Below are 17,712 nucleotides of genomic sequence, written 5' to 3'. Positions count from 1 at the left end.
ACTTTTGAAAAATCGAGCAACACAATAGAGACATAAAACTAAATGAAGTTCTTTCAAAGGTATAATGAAAGTATATAAAATAAAATGTACATTATTTTTATTAAAAGGTACATGGCCAGTAAAATACCCATTTGACCAAAATAAAAAGATTTTAGAAGAATTTATTAGACCACTAAGTGACTGCTCTCGACGCTGAAACACGCTTTTCAAAACTAATGATACGAAATTCCAACGAGACATCGAGCACCTTACTCGGGAGCTATCAGACTATAAATCGTTTTAAATTCAGTTCTAGGTATCGCATAATAAGGTTCAGATTCCCAGTAGTGGTAATATAACAAATTTTAGAAGTAAAGTGTGCTTGTAGATACCCTTGCAACGAGTCATGCTTTATCTACATCTATTTTGTGGGCAAGTTCTCTCGAAGCGAACAGTTGAAGGCCGATATGAAGCACCTTTCATGGGCTTAACCTTTTCACGGCCAGAAATATCTCAACGATTTAGCATTTACTAAAGAATCATCTCACCCATTTAAAGTTCACAATTAAATTCTTGGGTAAAACAAAAGGTTTATGAACCTTTACTAGTCAATCGGGCTAACATTATTTAGTTGCAAAACAACTGTTCTTCAAATCTATGAATAACTTATTTTTAATTAAAGTGTTCATCTTAATAGCTCAAAACATTTAATATTAGTTTTGAATCTGTATATTTTAAGCCTAAATTGTTGAAATTATAATATATTAATGTTCAGATTGAATTTTAAAAACAATTGATCCATATTTAGGTACCTATGTAATTCTGTGGTATTTTATTTTTCTTATTTAAATTAAAAAGATATAGCTAATCTGTGTTAAAAGAAGTATCAAATTGTGAGTACAATATTATAAAAATAAGTTACTTATTAGCTCTAACAAACTATGTCTGATCTTCAAAATTAGTTTAAAGTTTTAAGTCAATTTGACTAACTTTATTTCATTCAAATTGACTAATAAAATACGCAAAGTTCAGTATAAAATATAATTAAACAGTAAACTTAAATACAATAATAAATAGAGGTATATCATTTACAAAATTAAATGGAATATCACTACTTAATTAATATAATTTAAATTGCCTTAAATACTAAGGAATGTTTCTTTGGCTGTCTAAATAACTTAGGTGGTAATAACTTAATTAAGTGGAGGCTTAACTTTCTTTGCGAAGCTACCGATGACGTTGCCAGGAGGGTTGTAGTTTGCAACGACGTAGATGTGACCATCTTTAGACTTAGCCACGCCCACACCAACCTCCTTTGTATCTTCCCAAACAATCTGCGTGAAATGTCCTGACTTCAAGTCTAAAGGCTCTTGGCCGAATCGGTGAAAATTCACTTCGCTGTACCATTTATCTACAGGATCCCTTCCAGTCACTGTGAAGTTCGGATCAGTAGACCATGCGGAAAATATGTTCTCTCCATAATCATTCTGATCTCTATGTTCAGTTTCCCCTTTCTTGGCTAACGTCTTTGCCCACTCCTCGGCATACTTGCAAAGCTTTTTGTTAAGATCTAGTGGAGCTACGCCGTGCTTACGTCTATACTCATTGTGCGCCTTCAAAAACTCTTCGTCGAATTTCTCGTTAGAAATTGAAGAAGAGATTGTAGAAGAACGGAATTTGTTCACCAAATCTGATGCAATGTCGCTCAGGTTTTTACTATTCCTTTGGTTCGATGGCGACGGTGGTGATAGGTTGTTGTTAGTCTCTTTCTGGTTATTGTTACTACGTTTAAACTGGTTCGCTCCAGGAGGATAAACATTTTTAATAAACTGTCCACTGTAATTTCCTGGTGGGTAATAGTTGGCTACAACATAGAGTTTCCCTGATTTGCTCTTGGCACTGCCGATTCCTACTTCCCTTGTGCCTTTCCAAACTATCTGGGTGAAGTGTCCGCATGTAAGAACATCTGGTTCCCTACCGAACGAGAAATTGTTGATTTCACTGTACCATTTCTCAACACAGTCCCTGGCTTTTATTTTTGTGCTAGGGTCTGGTGACCAGCCGCAGTATACACTCTCTCCATAGTTCTGGTTGAGGCTGTAGGCTAAGGCATCTTTCTTTGCAAGATCTTCAGCCCATTTCTGACTGTATTTGCTGATCTCTTTGCTCAGGACAAGAGGAGGGACTCCATGTTCAGCTCTGAACTCATTGTGAACTTCCAACGCTTCGAGCTCGAATTCGCTAGATTTCGAAGTGAAGAGTTTCGTCTGTAAAAGATGAATGAATGGATTAGTTCTATCATAGTAACATTGTGTTTTAACGATAAGGATTATGTTATGACGTCGTACGGAGATAAAAGTACAAATATGTACCTTATCTGGTGTGGATTAAAATTCTTAATTTAATTTGAAATTTTTGCGTCAATGTTACATTACTGATTGGTATAACATTGATAGTTTTGAAGAATCATTTTGTTTAAAATTATTCAATTACTAATTTATTACAACTGATACTGTTATTGATAATGATTGACGTTATAAGTATTATCATTTCACGTATGTATCTCTAGAACTTTTTAATTTTATTAACCTTGAATGAATATAAAACTTGTTCATTCTAGAATATATTTATTAGCCAGCATTATGACCAGCTAACTGCCTCGTTGGTCGAGTAGTCGCAAGTGCGACTGCTGGACAAGGGGTCTTGGGTTTGATTCCCGGGTCGGCAAAATATTACTGGGTTGGACTTCGGTAATTATTCGGTTTTTTGAAAATTTCTCAGTAGTAGGACGGAGTCTGGAATTGTGCCTAGTATATGGCAATAGGCTCACCCCCTTTTATATGGGACCTATAACACAAATGGTGAAAAGTGGATATACATTGTATAGCGGCATTAAGTGTCGTATTCTGCAGCTCTGCCTACCCGTTTGGGGATAAAAAGGGTGTCGTTGAATACATTATGACTAGCACAAAGGAAGTTTCCTGCATTTCCTTGTTTATTAGGACTCTGTTAACTCATTCAGTCTGACTCATTCTTCGCCCAGTCATACTTTAATAGGTTAATCTTTGTTTCAACATACTAGCACTGAAAGTCAAATTTTACGATCTGATAAAAATAATATTGTTTGTTTAAGTGCACTCATTTGAATGTGAAACTTTATCTGATAAACATGCTTGTTAGTCCGGTCAAATTAGACATTTGACTGAGTCTTTATTGAATAAATCTTTTTTTTTATTTAGGTTTTTGAAAAACTAGCTACAAGAACACAAAAATATTAGCTCTGTTAGTCATGGAAAACACACAAACAAGCCTACCTACATAATACTAGATATAATATAATATATCACAACGACTAAACAAACATAAAAGTGTACATTATGATTACCGATATATCTATACTTTTACACTTCCTAGCTAGATAATCGCCGAGCAAACAGACCTAATCAATGAATTACTAAGTCAACAAGGTTTCATGGCCAAGGAATGGCTAATCTTCCACAATGTCACTGTCACTTTCAGTATATTACAGTATGGTGATTCTTTAGCTAGTTAGATGAGTAATTTTATAAATATAGTGGTCATACTAGAGAAAACTAGAAATAATAAAACGTCGATTTTTTCAATGGAATCGCCTTCAATTTTCTTTACCGCCTCCATTTTTTTAAGTTAGGTTTTTTTTTGTCAGCTAATATTCTTAAAAACTTCTCCTTAGTCTGAAAAGTACTATGCTAAAAACTGCATCACAATCGGTATTGCCAAACGCGAGATAATCGCGAAAGAATGTACACATACATACATACATACAGGTCAAACTGAGAACCTCCTTTTTTTAAGTTTGTTAAAAATGTGTAGCCAGGTTAATCTATATAAAAGCTAAACGAATACTTATACTACATGAGTATAATATCTATACTAATATTCTAAAGCTGAAAAGTGTTTTTGTTTGTTTGTTTGAACGCGTTAATAGGAACCGAGAACAGCGGGTGAAACCGCGCGAAAGTAGCTAGTACATTATAGAAATACTTTGTATCACTAAACTGTTGATTAGAATTCCTAGCACAATAAGTAATTACTAGAAATAACTACAAGTCCAAGTGGTCTGTCATTGTCCGTTAAGCCGGACGTATGAATCAAATTTCTCAATAACTGTAGTTAATATCTAACATTTGTATTCAATTAGAAATTTCCTTATGTTATTCACTGATAACATACAATATCTTAGAATTCATATTATGATTAGTTGATTTATCTATTAGGTACGAATAAATATTTATTGTGTTAAGTCCGATTTTCAAGTTTTAGGCAAATTTTCTTTAGTATTCCTATTGCTTGGGACTCATATAATAATTGATTGACTAAATTGAAAGTTGGTACCGCTTATGCTTTCGGGAAATAAACAGCGTGACATTTATTAATACAATACGTTTATTTATATCTTACTAAGCTTCTGCGCGGGGCTTCGTTTGCGTTTCCATGCAATGGAAAATATTCTGCGTATTATTCTAGACCAAAATTTCTAAATTTCATCCAGATCCCTTTCGTCCTCTTGACGTGATTGAGTAACAAACTAATACACAACTTTCACATATTAATAAGATAGTAAGATGTATCGAATCGAATGTTTAAACCGTTCTCCATGTGAAAAGAGGCTTTGGTCAGAAATGGCTACTTACTGGGTGTTGATCTTTATGTACTTATTGTTTATGAATATTATGTGTACATTAAAGAGTCTGAGTATCAAATATTTTTTAAATGTTAATTTTGAAAATATCCTGTTTACATTATATTTCGGTCTTTAATTCTTATCTATAACAGCTAATAATTATTCCAATCTACAACAATGGTTTGAACTATAAGATTAAATGGATGAAGTTGTAAAAATATAGCCTTTATCTATTCGGTTATAGGAAAACTTATAAAATATGTTAATATGGCATAAGGAAAATAGCGTATTATGGTTGTAAAGAAATGATATAAATTGTTTATCAGAAAATAAACTATTCTGTTCAATATATTATACCTAAGATTCATCATTTTTTGTGAATATTGAAAATGTTTAATATACATAAATTAATTACATACTATATCATCTATCTTAATACTTGTCGTTACTAACACAATAATTGCGAAAGGAAGAAGTTTTTTTTTTAGAAAAATAACAAATATACACACTCTAATACCAATTCGATTAATTGGGTTTGCACCATAGTATAAAATGATTTGTCAACGTTCATGACTGCATGTCATATAAAATTTCATGGATACGAAATTTCTTTGTACTTGATTGTTTTAAAATAAAATAAACCCGTTATTTTAGTTGTAAGCAATAAGGCTATAATGCTCTATTACTATGTAAGATGCTTACAGCCCATTGGGTCTCAGAGCAAGTATAATTAGTCGACTCGATGCCCCTTATACCTAAAAGGTGCAGAGGGTGGTCACCAGATTTGTTTTAAGTAAAATCTAATGTAAAATCCCATACTCCCTAGTCTTTCCGCAAAAATCTAGACGCCTTTTGACGGTGTCCTCTCGTAATAATAAAAAAACATCTAATGTACTACACCCACACAGGAATTAGATAATATCCAGGGTATGGCATGTACTAGTGACAGTTGACGAGTAGTAGTCGGCTACTATTACAGTCAATTGAGGATATATTATGATGAATAAAGCGCTCGGTGTCCGCTGTCAACGTGTCAATACGCAGTCGTCTCGAGTCTGTGACCTTATTCTGTTTTTTTTTTTTTTTTTGTAGTTAATATGATGGTATTTTGTTGTATTATTTTTACTAATTTTTTACCGAGTTTTAATTACTGACTGATGACTTATTTCCTGGCTAATAAAAACTTGAGGGTGAATATGAAATTCTTTTTATTTCTGTAACTAAGAATTTTTTTAAATAACTGCATTGTTTAGCTAACACATCACAGACTGCAGTCTGTGATAGCTTAAAAGCAACTATGTTTGTCAAGGCTGCCTTGAATCAACTTATAATACAAACAGTTTTTATTTAAAAAAAAGGAACAGCCTTTAACATTTAAGGTGTGAACCATCTTTTTTTTAAGTCGGGTATTACACCTAAAACGAAATGGTTCAGCCAAACGCTACATCATAATCACGCACTTAACATACATACATGTTAAATTGAAAATGTATTATTTCATAAGTAGGTTAACAAATGATTTCAACATTTACAAAAATAAACATAATATTTAGCTACAACTTTTTCACCGAATATACACATACACATGAACCGAACATCGAGTGTATTATCTCGAATATTTTCATAAAAATGTTGACAGTTTCCGCTGTTTCACCTCAACACGTGCCTACATCGCGAGCCTTTTATAAAAGGTGTTTCCGGACTGTAAGTGGGTACGTTATACGGGATGTTCTCATATTTATTATTAATAAACACATTATAAAGATACCCTATGCATATAGACTTCGGAGCTGCGGACTACCTAGCGGGTTTACTGGGGCTCCGGCTCTAATTATTGTACTCAGACACATTTAATGATTACTTAAACTAGTCCTTGGTAACGAATTTGTATCGGAAACGATTGCTAAGGAATGGTTTAAGTAACCATTAAATGACTCTGAGTGTGACAGTAAAAGTAGGAGTAGGAACGGGGTGGTTTTTAGTCAGTAAGAGTCTGACACTCCCTCTTGCCTCACCCTGGCGAGAGAAATCATTGGATGATTACCCTGCCTTAAAAATAACGCATATAGAGTGAGTTTTACTGTTTGATTTGTAATTTATAATGTACTATGTTTATTGGCGTTCTGTTTTCTCATTAGTGTAATTAATCTGGAGTAAATAAAAGTTTTATATAGGTATATTTCTCGAGTATTTATTTTTTAATCACAACGTCTACAACAAGATCACCTCTTCAGTTAATTAAAAAGTGGCTCTATTTTCTCATTAAGTTTGTTTCTATACCTTTTCTAAAACATAGTTTTAAATTATTATAAGTACAATTTCTGAATAAGATTTGTTTATTTTACAAGAAGATATACATATTATGTTTGTTATTATGCAATTGCAAATGCACGCCTTTTATCTCCGAAGGGGTAGGCAGAGGTGCATATTACGGCACGTAATGCCACTTTTCACCATTTATGTTATAAGTCCCATGTAATAGGGGGTAAGGCTAACCTAACTAACTTGACTAAAGCAAAGATAAAAAGTTTCGAGAAAATAGCAGTAAACTGAACATTACACTCTTAAATATAAAATATAAATTATTTTAATCTATTCACGATTATTTCACTTCAAATCATAAGGAAATTAACCTAATCTTTGTTTTAAGCGCACATAATTATAGATACGTTAATCTTTATCACATTTTTTTATTACATGCTAGAAAATTCTTTTTTTATTTACCAGAATCAATAACGTATTTAATTAATATAATATGTATACAGTTTTATCTATAATCTCTGTATTAATCTAAGGTTTTAAAAGAAACCCTATAGAACTAAGTAATATCCAAAATAGATTTCAATGTAAATTGTTTTGATTGAGATCGAATATTAATAAATCAGTTGTGCGGTAAAACCATGCTTCGACACGAATGGGTCGGCTCGACCAGAGTGATACCACGGCCTCACAGAAAACCCTTGTCTGAGTAAGGGCGAAAGCGCAATTATCCCCCAATCTTCCTAATCCCTGGTTCCCCAACAACCCTTAAACTCCTAACCCCCAAAAGGCGTGCAACTCACTAGTAACGCCTCTGGTGTTTCGGATGTCCATAGGCGGCGATTGCTTACAATCAGGTGAACCGTCTGCTCGTTTACCAACTTAAACCATAAAAAATATATAATTTCGGCCGTTAAACACTGACCTATGCCAACAATTCATAACAACAAAAAAAAAACAATAAAAAATCTATTTACCATTGTTCCCTCAACGTAACCTCGCAAATGGAACACGTCTGTTTCTCACAAAATATTACTGTGTTATATCCTGACCAAATCTAGTAGGCAGTGTATCCGTACTAATGTGGTTCTTATCACGATAAACTGTTTCGTCAAATGTACACCGAGTCATCGACTTTTTGTTTTTGTGATCGTGATAAAAAATGTAATCGAGTAGGGAATTTTCGACAAGGGTAAATATGGTATTTTGATGTTTGTGTCGTGTAAAAGTTAAGAAAAATACGCAATAATACCACTAATCTCCCTAACCCTATGTGTTAGGAGACGTGTCAATATTCTAAAGTTAAAATTGTGGTTAAACTCCATATGAAATGTATGAAAATAATATAATCTTTAGAAGCAAGAATGACGTTCTTGCCTTGCGTTCTTGCGTTCTTGCCTTTGTTCCTATTGTAAGATAACTTTGTTGATATATATTTTTGCTATTGTTTGATAATTTATTTATTCATGTACAATAAATAAGTAGGTATATTATCCACACAAGTTATATATACAAAGGAGAACACATTACAGATTACAGGTACATAGGTAATAATTCGTTTACTGAGTCAGTCCTCACGTTTCGCGTATAATTTTTGAGGTCAATCATAGAAATGAGGAGTTTGGAATCAATTTCAAGTTAAAGTGGTCATCTAAAATATCATACTGTACATTTACTTATATATTAATGATATTATACTCACTATATTATAACTCGCTAAAATATGTGTCTATTTAAATATGCCTGCATCTATATGCCACATTTAGAATACAAAATGTTAAGCCAAGTTGCACTTTGGAACGAGCACCTGAGCTTCACTGACAGACAGACTGACGAAAAATTCAATTTGACCCTTCAAAAATGCCTAATTTTGACTTTGACTTTAAGAACATCCAAATAGTCAACATTACATACGTAAAATACGTTCAAAAATTCTAACCTTCCACGTTCAATAGTACCAATTCCATTTTCCGAAACCCTGATTTGTTAAACAAACAAATCGATTCAATTTTCGAATCGAGTAGCAATCGATACACACCTGTTTTCTGTTAATGTATTTTCGATTTATCAAAGTAATATCGTTTCTGATAAAGAAAAATGACGATAAAACCTAGGTACTGTGAGCGTGACTAAGCCAGCGTATTGTTTTTACATGTATAGGAAAGAGATGCAAGATTTAAAAATGTACGTACGTAATTATAATAATTTATAGATATATATCTGGGTATATAAATGCATATCTAAATCAAGGTTATCTTAAAATTATTTTAAATTATAAATTGTCAATTTTAATCGATAAGAGTCAATGTGTACTAGTCGTGTATCCAATTGATATTTAATTTTAGTTGAACATCAATCGACGTCTATACATTGTGTGAATCGTATCATTTAGGTATATCTAGATATTAGGTAATAATATTTTAATTATATTTTTGTATTGTTTAGTATAGTATTTGGTTATTATCTAATATTATTTCTAAGAGTAAAAATTACAAACTTTCACTTATTTATTTAATAGCAATTGTAAACATTTTTACTTGAATGCGATTGATTGCTGTTTCTATTTCAGTAGGCAAATATTTAAACAGCTTTTATCAAAGTTAAAAGTTTAAGAAATAAAGTTATTTGTAATTTGTGTCAGTAGAAAATAGAATAAAATACCCTATACATTTGTTACCTACAGTATAATAAGGGCAAAATGAGCTACGTATTATTACCTGATATTTTTAAGTTTAAAAATTTACTTTAATTCACGTAACTTACATAATATACTACCGATAAAACTACTAAAAGCAACCATAAACTCAAATATACCTTAAACAATCTAACAGCAATTCCATACACTAAAATTATTGCCACATTCTACACAATAAAAAAACAAAATTTGACCTACTTTATACATTGTTTCGGTATAAAACGTTTTCACTTCCGTACAACATTACAATATTCACAATACACCACTTAGGTACTTAGGTACATAATATGTTTGTTATTCCACCGATCGCACAAACAATCAAACATACAGACACAACGACATCTGCCTGATAAATGACGAACTGTGAACCAAACAATGAAGGTAATTGTTCTAAAAAAAAGGTTGAAAAGTCACGCAAATTTTGATAGTACACGTCAAACCTTTTGTTGCAAACTCTGACTGTGCGGATCACTTTGTTTTTTTTTTGTTATAACTCGTACTAACGGATAAGGTAATTTGCACACTAGTAGCGGAGATGGGGACTACTGGCTAGTTGTCATTCGTTGTTTTGTCTTCTGTACTAGTAATTGATACAACCACTAGATTGGGGCTACTAGCTAGTTGATACTGGCAGATGATAGTTTCTTGTTTGGTCTCCTATATAATATGAACTTATTATTTGGGATGTCCACCTAGCTTAACTGACTGATAGACGGACGGACTATTTTGTGTAACGTTTCAAAAAAAAATACCCTTAGTACGAGTTTGTTTTACGTTGAAAGTAATCGAAACGAGAGCGCGTTGGGCGAACCAAACTATGAAAAAAATATTTACAGATTCCTCTTTTATTTTAAATGGATACAGTATTGTTTTGTCTAGTCATTACAAAAAACATTAATGGACGATAAATAAATCACCATCATTTAGAAAAAAAAGTATTTTAAATAATTTCACTACTTTTGTAATTGTGTGCCCATGTTTCAACCAGCCCCGATTTCCTCTAAATTGGTAGTTGTATTCGTCGGCTGGCGCAAAAAATTGCGTTCGACTTCTAACGACCAGGAAAAAGTTACTCATATTTCTAGTAAGTTCAATGTAATGAGAGTTACACTTTCGCCTCAAATACTTTCCGGATTTTTTGCTGCGGCTCGTATAACCACTAGTAGGTATGTTGTATAATGATATTTTTTATTTATTTAGAACATTGGACACATAACGCAAGTCGATGGAAGTATAGGCATAAGCTTTGTTTATGCACTAGTCAAAAGCCTATGCAGAGAAAACTATTAATACATAACATCTGTCTGTAAGTAGCAATTGTTAACCGAATGCTTCTTATTTTACAGAGAATGTTTGAGCATTAATCACCACGCTTGCTTAATGCGAGTTGGCGATTTCAAACGTATATATTAGGAATAATAAGCACAGATTTCGTCACGTTTGACAGTGGTGTCTAGGTGATCTTAAAAAGTACATACGAAAAAACAACTGAAATAGTACTTGCTATTGGTAAGTTTGGAACCCGCTCACTCATAAATGAGTAGAGAGTATGTGAGGGCCGTATTAAACCTCTGGGCCACCACAACACAATACATAAACGGTTTACATAAAACCACATACCAAAAGTTTTCACATAAAACAATAAGCACGGTACTATTTCCTTACAAGAATACACAAAAACATGTAAAACAAAAAGTAATAAAGAAAGCCACTAGCGGCGCAAGTTCCATAAATCTTTTATCACAATAAATAAAGAACGATACGAGTTTAAAATAAAAACAATTCGCGAACTAAAGTATGACTGCATAAAATGCCATAAATTGTACGGAGCATGCAAACAGCCTAAGCAAGTGGGTCGTGAAGTTAATTGAAACGTCATATTTTGGTCGTTAACCTTAATAATTGTGAGAACGGGCATTCGCAGAACAAGAGGGGTTACGTACTTATCTCATTTGAGAATTAGTTTGAATTGCTCTTTTATTACAGTTATTGGTCTAGCTCTAGAGCAGGGATAGCCAACCGTTGGTATACTGGCCATTTAGGAGAACCAGTGAGAGTATGCTGGACTTCACTATTTTTTCACTGGTGGTAAGAGGGAAAATTATCCAATGACTTCGAGAGGGAGTGTCAGATTCGTACTAACTAAACACCACCCCGTTCCTACACCTGCTTTTCCAGCCAGAGCTCCGGTAATCCGCTACGCAGTCCACAGCTCTGAAGCACACGGCTAACTATGGTCTGTTGGCTATTCTTGTACGTATTGTACGTGATTAATCACAAATGTTTCGACGAGCACCTGTGAGGTCTCTGATATTGCAGACTATGCAGGTGTAACCAAGGTACGGTGACAGCTTACAATGACAAGGCAATTTTCATCTTTTGTTGCTCCTGACAGTAGTACGAAAAGTGAAAAGCATTTGATGTCACATAGATTTCACAATAAAAAAATATTTAGAAAAATGGCACATTGATGAAAGGTTTGCCATCTCTGGTCCATAGTCTGGAATAGTTGATTATTATTACCAAGATAACCAAAGTCCTTTACACCATTTTCTGGTAACTACGTATGAAGGTGAATCAACAAGCTAATTTACGATCATGACCGCCCAGACTGCTGGGGATTAATTAAATATCTCTCATTACGTTCGTGTTAACTAGCCATATTAGTTTTTAAGTTATTTGCTACTTATTGAGATCGATTTTATCATTCTATTGTATTAGTATTTTGACTTGTAAGAAAATACTGATGTATGTTGATGAAGTGAAAGAAGTGTGTAAAAGAACCGTGGTAATTGGCTTCCATTGTCTCTGCCTACCCCCATGGGAGACAGGCGTGAGGTTATGTAGGTATGTATGATTGTAGTACTTTGAAATTTTACTCAGAAAGTGACTTCACTCTTTTTCAGTTGTGGTTTATTGATGGAGCTTATTGCAAAAAATTATAGCACTTTAAATAGTAGCCTGTACGGTTGGTGCCGTGCCTGGGCAACCAGCTACCACGCTACATGAAATGGGGTCGGTTCCCACTTGGAGCAATTCTTTCTGTGATACACAAATTTTTGTTTCGTATCTGGGTGCAATGTGTATGTTTATAAAAGCAACCTCGACCCAGGATAAAATCCTAGTGTGGAGCAACGTATTTTTTTTTTTATTTACTTTACGTTTGTTTGTTATTGTTAGACGTTGTATTTTCTACTATATCGTGGGTGCGTAAATCTTCGCACTATTCATTTAGAGATCACTACTAGTTAACATTGGTCCAATTAATTCTTATTAGGCTTCTATTTATAAAGCTACTATTTTTCTTGTAAATAAAACTAGTAAAACATTCGAACGAGATGAAAACAGACCGCTACGCGTTAAACGAATGACTCATTCTTAATGTGTTAGTTTTTAATTTAGATATAATCTGTATTTAGGTGAAAAGTTCAAAATGCTGGGAAACACGAGAGAATAGTGATGTGTCATTCATTTAGTAGAACATTTCTTGGGAATATCCCTGTTGTCGGATATATATAATTGCTTTGTGATGCGGCAAACGATGAAGTGATTCATTTTATTATTGGTGTTACGTTCTACCGGTCAAGTGTTAAATTACGGAAACAATTTAACTATATTTAACAATGTAATTATCAGGTCTCGGAGTCAGGACTTGACCCTTGTTACTCACATTACTACATTAAATAGATATGATGAATATAATGTATAACTTTTTTAGTTTTATAAGGTAAGCAATCAGCGTCGCCCATACACACCCGAAACACCAGAGGCATTACAAATGCGTTGCCGGCCTTTTGGGGTATTCAGAATTTGAGCATTGTTGGTGATTGGGGAGATTGAGGAAGTAAGTAATTGAGTCTCCGGTAACCTCATTCACACAACGAAACACAACACTAGCGTTGTTTCACGTCGTTTTTGAGGCCATGGTATCACTCCGGTCAACGAGCCAACCCATTCGTGCCACAGTATGGCATTCCCATACTTAATGTATAATACCTAATTTGCATTTTAATATCATCTCGTATCAGATAAGATGACAATAAACATCCACTATCTACACTTCATTGCACGTGCTTATCAGTGCATATATTATAATATGTACTTACATAATATTTAATATGTATTATAATTTCGGGTAACAGAAGTATTACGAACAACAGCTGTTACTGTACACTTGCATGATAAAATGTATTACTCTAACTTAGTCACATAATGATGTCAAAATAAATATAGCTTTGTATGTAGATAGTCTTTGTAAGTCATTAAAATTTTATGTACCGTTACATTTGACCAGTATTTTTTTTCTAAATGTTGGATGCGCTTGTTAAAATAAAATACATGGGTAACACAGTCGAACACGGAACGATGTTGGTGGAATACACAAATAATTGTTCGATGTTACGTTTTACACATCGCTGAATCTGCCACTCTAGAAAGAAATCTAAAAAAGTTAAATCATAATTTATTTTGTGATTTGCAAGCAATAGTATTATAAGTCAGTTCTGCGATAAATCTATAATCAATGCGGACTAAACATAATTTAAAGGAAATAATTGGTAATATTGTGTATCTTATCTTTCAACAAAATTTATTAAATTTCCACATACAAGACTTAATTCCATAAATAAACTTAAGTAGTTGAAAACGAAATTAATATTCGTATTAATTACCTTTCCATTAATTGATAATTAATAAATATTAATTATTACGTGCCTACATATTACAATAAATTACACGTTGGTTATTTCTGTCAGTCTTCATCAACTTCTCATTATATTTATGTACATATACAACAAATATATTTAACTCGGCCATTGACCTCTTACTTACAAGTCATTACGCTGAGATTTTATTTAATCTGTGGCCGTTCCATTCATAGTCATTACATAGAATTGTTATATTTTTTGTGACTTCGGGTAGTCATAGGTAAAAAAATTAACCATAAGAAATCATGTTTTGATGAATTATTTCGAGTATTAAGTTGTTACAAGCGTAACTATTAATAAGATTTGTTGTCTGTTGTTATAAGATTTGTAACTCCAAGTAGTGTTGTGTAGAATTAAATATTATAAACTAACAGTATCTTTGTTTATCTTTAAGGAGGAGGCGGGGGGCGTGAGGGAACTAATTTCCCCAGCCGTAATGGGAGTCACTCCGGGCGTCAGGGATTGCACAACGATCTCCGGCCACCGTAAGTGCGGGCCTAAGGACGGCGAGCAAGGGTAGCTCGCCACCCGGCCAGAACCAGACCTGTGCATACGGAGCATCGCGTTCTGCGCACGCATCAGACAGGCATCACAGATGGGGCCCAGTAGGGCTGATGCCGACCCGGAGCTGCGGACTGCCTAGCGGATTACCGGGTCTCCGGCTCAAAAAGCAGGAGTAGGAACGGGATAGTTTTTATTCTGTAATAGTCTCTCTCGCCTCGCTCAAGGCAGGAGGAATCATTGTCCCAAGATGATTGCCCCGTTTAAAAAAAAAGTCTTGAGTAGATTTAAATATTATAAACGTGACAGTATCTTTGTTCGTCTTTCATTCATATTGTCGCGTCGTAACGGAGCGATTTTCTGGTACCTAGGACATTTCTAAATATGGCTAGACACGTAAAGGGTGACATTTAATTAGTAAAGGACAGCTAAGCACGTGATACTACTGATGATAATAAAGAACTTTCCTAAAGAAATCTATGTTCTTTTATTCATTTCACGTTGATTATAAACTACACAGCTACTACTGCTTCGGTCCTATTATAAAGGTACGTACTATAAGACTACCGATAGACATATGTATTACTAGGTACTTCCGAGCGGTTTCACCCGTTCTGCTCGCCTCCTATTGATTGTAGCCTGACGTTATGTAGCCTATAAACTTACTCAACATATTGACTATCCAACACAATTATATCACAGAAGTACTGTGGTTCAGACGTAAAGAAGAGACAGAGAGGTGAGGTACTTTCTTATTTATATAAATTTTCACCCATTGCTCAGGTCTTATAGGTCATAGTGTTATCTTTTATAGTCTTATAACCTTCCTCGATATATTTGCTATCCAACACAAAGAGAATTAATCAAATCTGACCAGAAGTTCTGAAAATTAGCGCGTCCAAACAAATAAACAAACCCAGCTTTACACATACATATATTGGTATAGATAATAAATTATTTGGTAAGTACTTTTTATGCCATGTGGGCAACTGGTTTTGCTCGACGGTAGCTGTTGCTAATGACGTAGTAACATAATAACAGTGTCTGTTTATCAGCTGGGGTAAGCGAAAGTGTATTTTAGACCTACATTACTGTATTATAATTCAGTAAGAGTGATAGTAATACAAAGTACTACAGTAATTGATACGAGCTTTATAGAAAAGAAGAATGTTTTAAAGTGTCAATGTCAATTCTGTTTATAATAATTGTTGAAATGACTGTCGTTTTCGAGTGTACCTAAATAAGTATTTTGAAATAGATTATGAAAATAAACCATACACTTGACACCTAGACCAGAAACAACAATTTGTGGATCACACAAAGTGTTGTTCCGTGCGGGAATCGAAACCGCTACACGTTGCATGGCAGCCACCACGTCAACTGTTCCCACGTCGAAATATATAATTATGTATATTTCAAATATAGGTAATAGTATTAAAAATGTCTGTCTGTCGGTCAGTCCTTAAAAATGTCTGTCTGTCGGTCAATCCTCTACTGAAGCTATTCGCGCCTTCCAAAAAAATTCTTAACTACTAAAACTTTTGTCAATGTATTTCATCATCACAGTCTTTAATATCAGCCACAAGACGTTCACTGCTGAACATAGGCCTCTCCCAAATGACAGCTGATCTGGCACTCATTATTATTTACCGCCATTGATAATAGACGCAAGTGAGAGTGACGCTTGGCAAAGATAAATAACGCTTGTCTTGAAGGAACTTCTTACAATCAATGCTTTCTCCGAGATGAATCATCGAATCTGTGCCAAACATGATTCATGATCTCGGAAGGTATCTCATTACTTCTCTCAGAATGAACAGGTAATAACAAGATTAGTACCAAGAAAGGGTAAAATAATATTTGTAGCGTATCTAAATTGTTTATGTGAGTGTATTTTTAGGGTTCCGTAGCCAAATGGCCAAAAATGGAATCCTTATAGATTCGTCATATCTGTCTGTCCGTTCGTCCGTAAAAAATTAGAGGGGGCTTTAATTTTTAAAATAAGAGAGTGAGAAAACTTTAATGTAGTAGTTTTCAATGGAAACTTTCAACGAAAATTGGTTTGAATGAGATTTTATCATTATTAAATTTAAGAAATAATACATTTTCAAAAAACGCAACTATAACTTTGTCGTTCATACAAACACCAATGTAAAACTATGTATTTTTATAACTTTTGTATAATGTCATCTACTTGCTGCAACGGAACCCTTCATGGGCGAGTCCGACTCGCACTTGGCCAGTTTTTACCAGATCTATTTGTTAGTTTTGTGAGGAAAAGTATGTTTAGTTTTAAGAGTATTTTAGTAGTTCGTTTCTGGGTAAGAAATAGTTTAGCTGATAACAAACATGTTTGCATGTTTTGCTAACCAACTTCCAAAAAGGAGAAGGTTTATCGATTCGACCTCTTTTTTCAATAGGGGCGTTGCAAAGGCCAATGCTATAGTACATGATTAACGTTGTTGTATGTTAATCCAGAGTAATTTTATAACAAAACTAGCAGACCTGGCAAATTTCGTATATTGCCTCGATCATTTATTTCTCACCTTTTAAACCTTCCCTGGACTTTTACAAATAATTCAAGACCAAATTTGTTAAAATAAAGCGAGTCTAACGAACAGCAATTAGTTTAATTATTATGTTATCGGTTTACTCATCTTACTGTTTGACGAGGAAATCGACTATGTTTAAGAACTCGACTAGTTTCAGAATATGAGCCTCTAGTATGGCTTGAAACTAGTCGAGTTCCGCGTCATACAGCTATATGAGTAAACCGATAACATAATAATTAATTTAGTATGTCTCACGAAAGTTATAATAAGGCAATTGGTTGTTATATATATTATCATGTAGATTAAAACCATCAACAGCCTTGGAGATGGTACAAATATTATGCGTTTGCGCAGCAA

The 17,712-nt window shown here is 33.8% G+C and overlaps 1 protein-coding gene across 4 annotated transcripts in view; it reads right to left on the bottom strand.

Annotated features, from left to right (window-relative positions):
• Positions 1–1,006: 1,006 nt before the first annotated feature.
• Positions 1,007–17,712, bottom strand: part of LOC118262919 (uncharacterized) — a 401,080-nt gene continuing 384,374 nt past the window's right edge. For 3 of the 4 annotated variants that reach the window (XM_035574597.2, XM_050697761.1, XM_050697762.1), the window contains exon 3: positions 1,007–2,246. In XM_035574597.2, coding sequence (XP_035430490.2) covers positions 1,173–2,246 — 1,074 coding nt within the window. In that variant the 3' untranslated portion in view covers positions 1,007–1,172. Of the gene's footprint in view, positions 2,247–7,878; positions 8,035–17,712 lie in introns of those variants that run through there. The other variant, XM_035574598.2, reaches the window with a different exon arrangement.

This window comes from Spodoptera frugiperda, chromosome 12 (assembly GCF_023101765.2).
Source record: "Spodoptera frugiperda isolate SF20-4 chromosome 12, AGI-APGP_CSIRO_Sfru_2.0, whole genome shotgun sequence".
NCBI classification, from domain to species: Eukaryota; Metazoa; Arthropoda; class Insecta; order Lepidoptera; family Noctuidae; genus Spodoptera; species Spodoptera frugiperda.
Note: the sequence above shows the minus strand (reverse complement) of the source record. Positions and strands in the feature narration are given on the sequence as shown.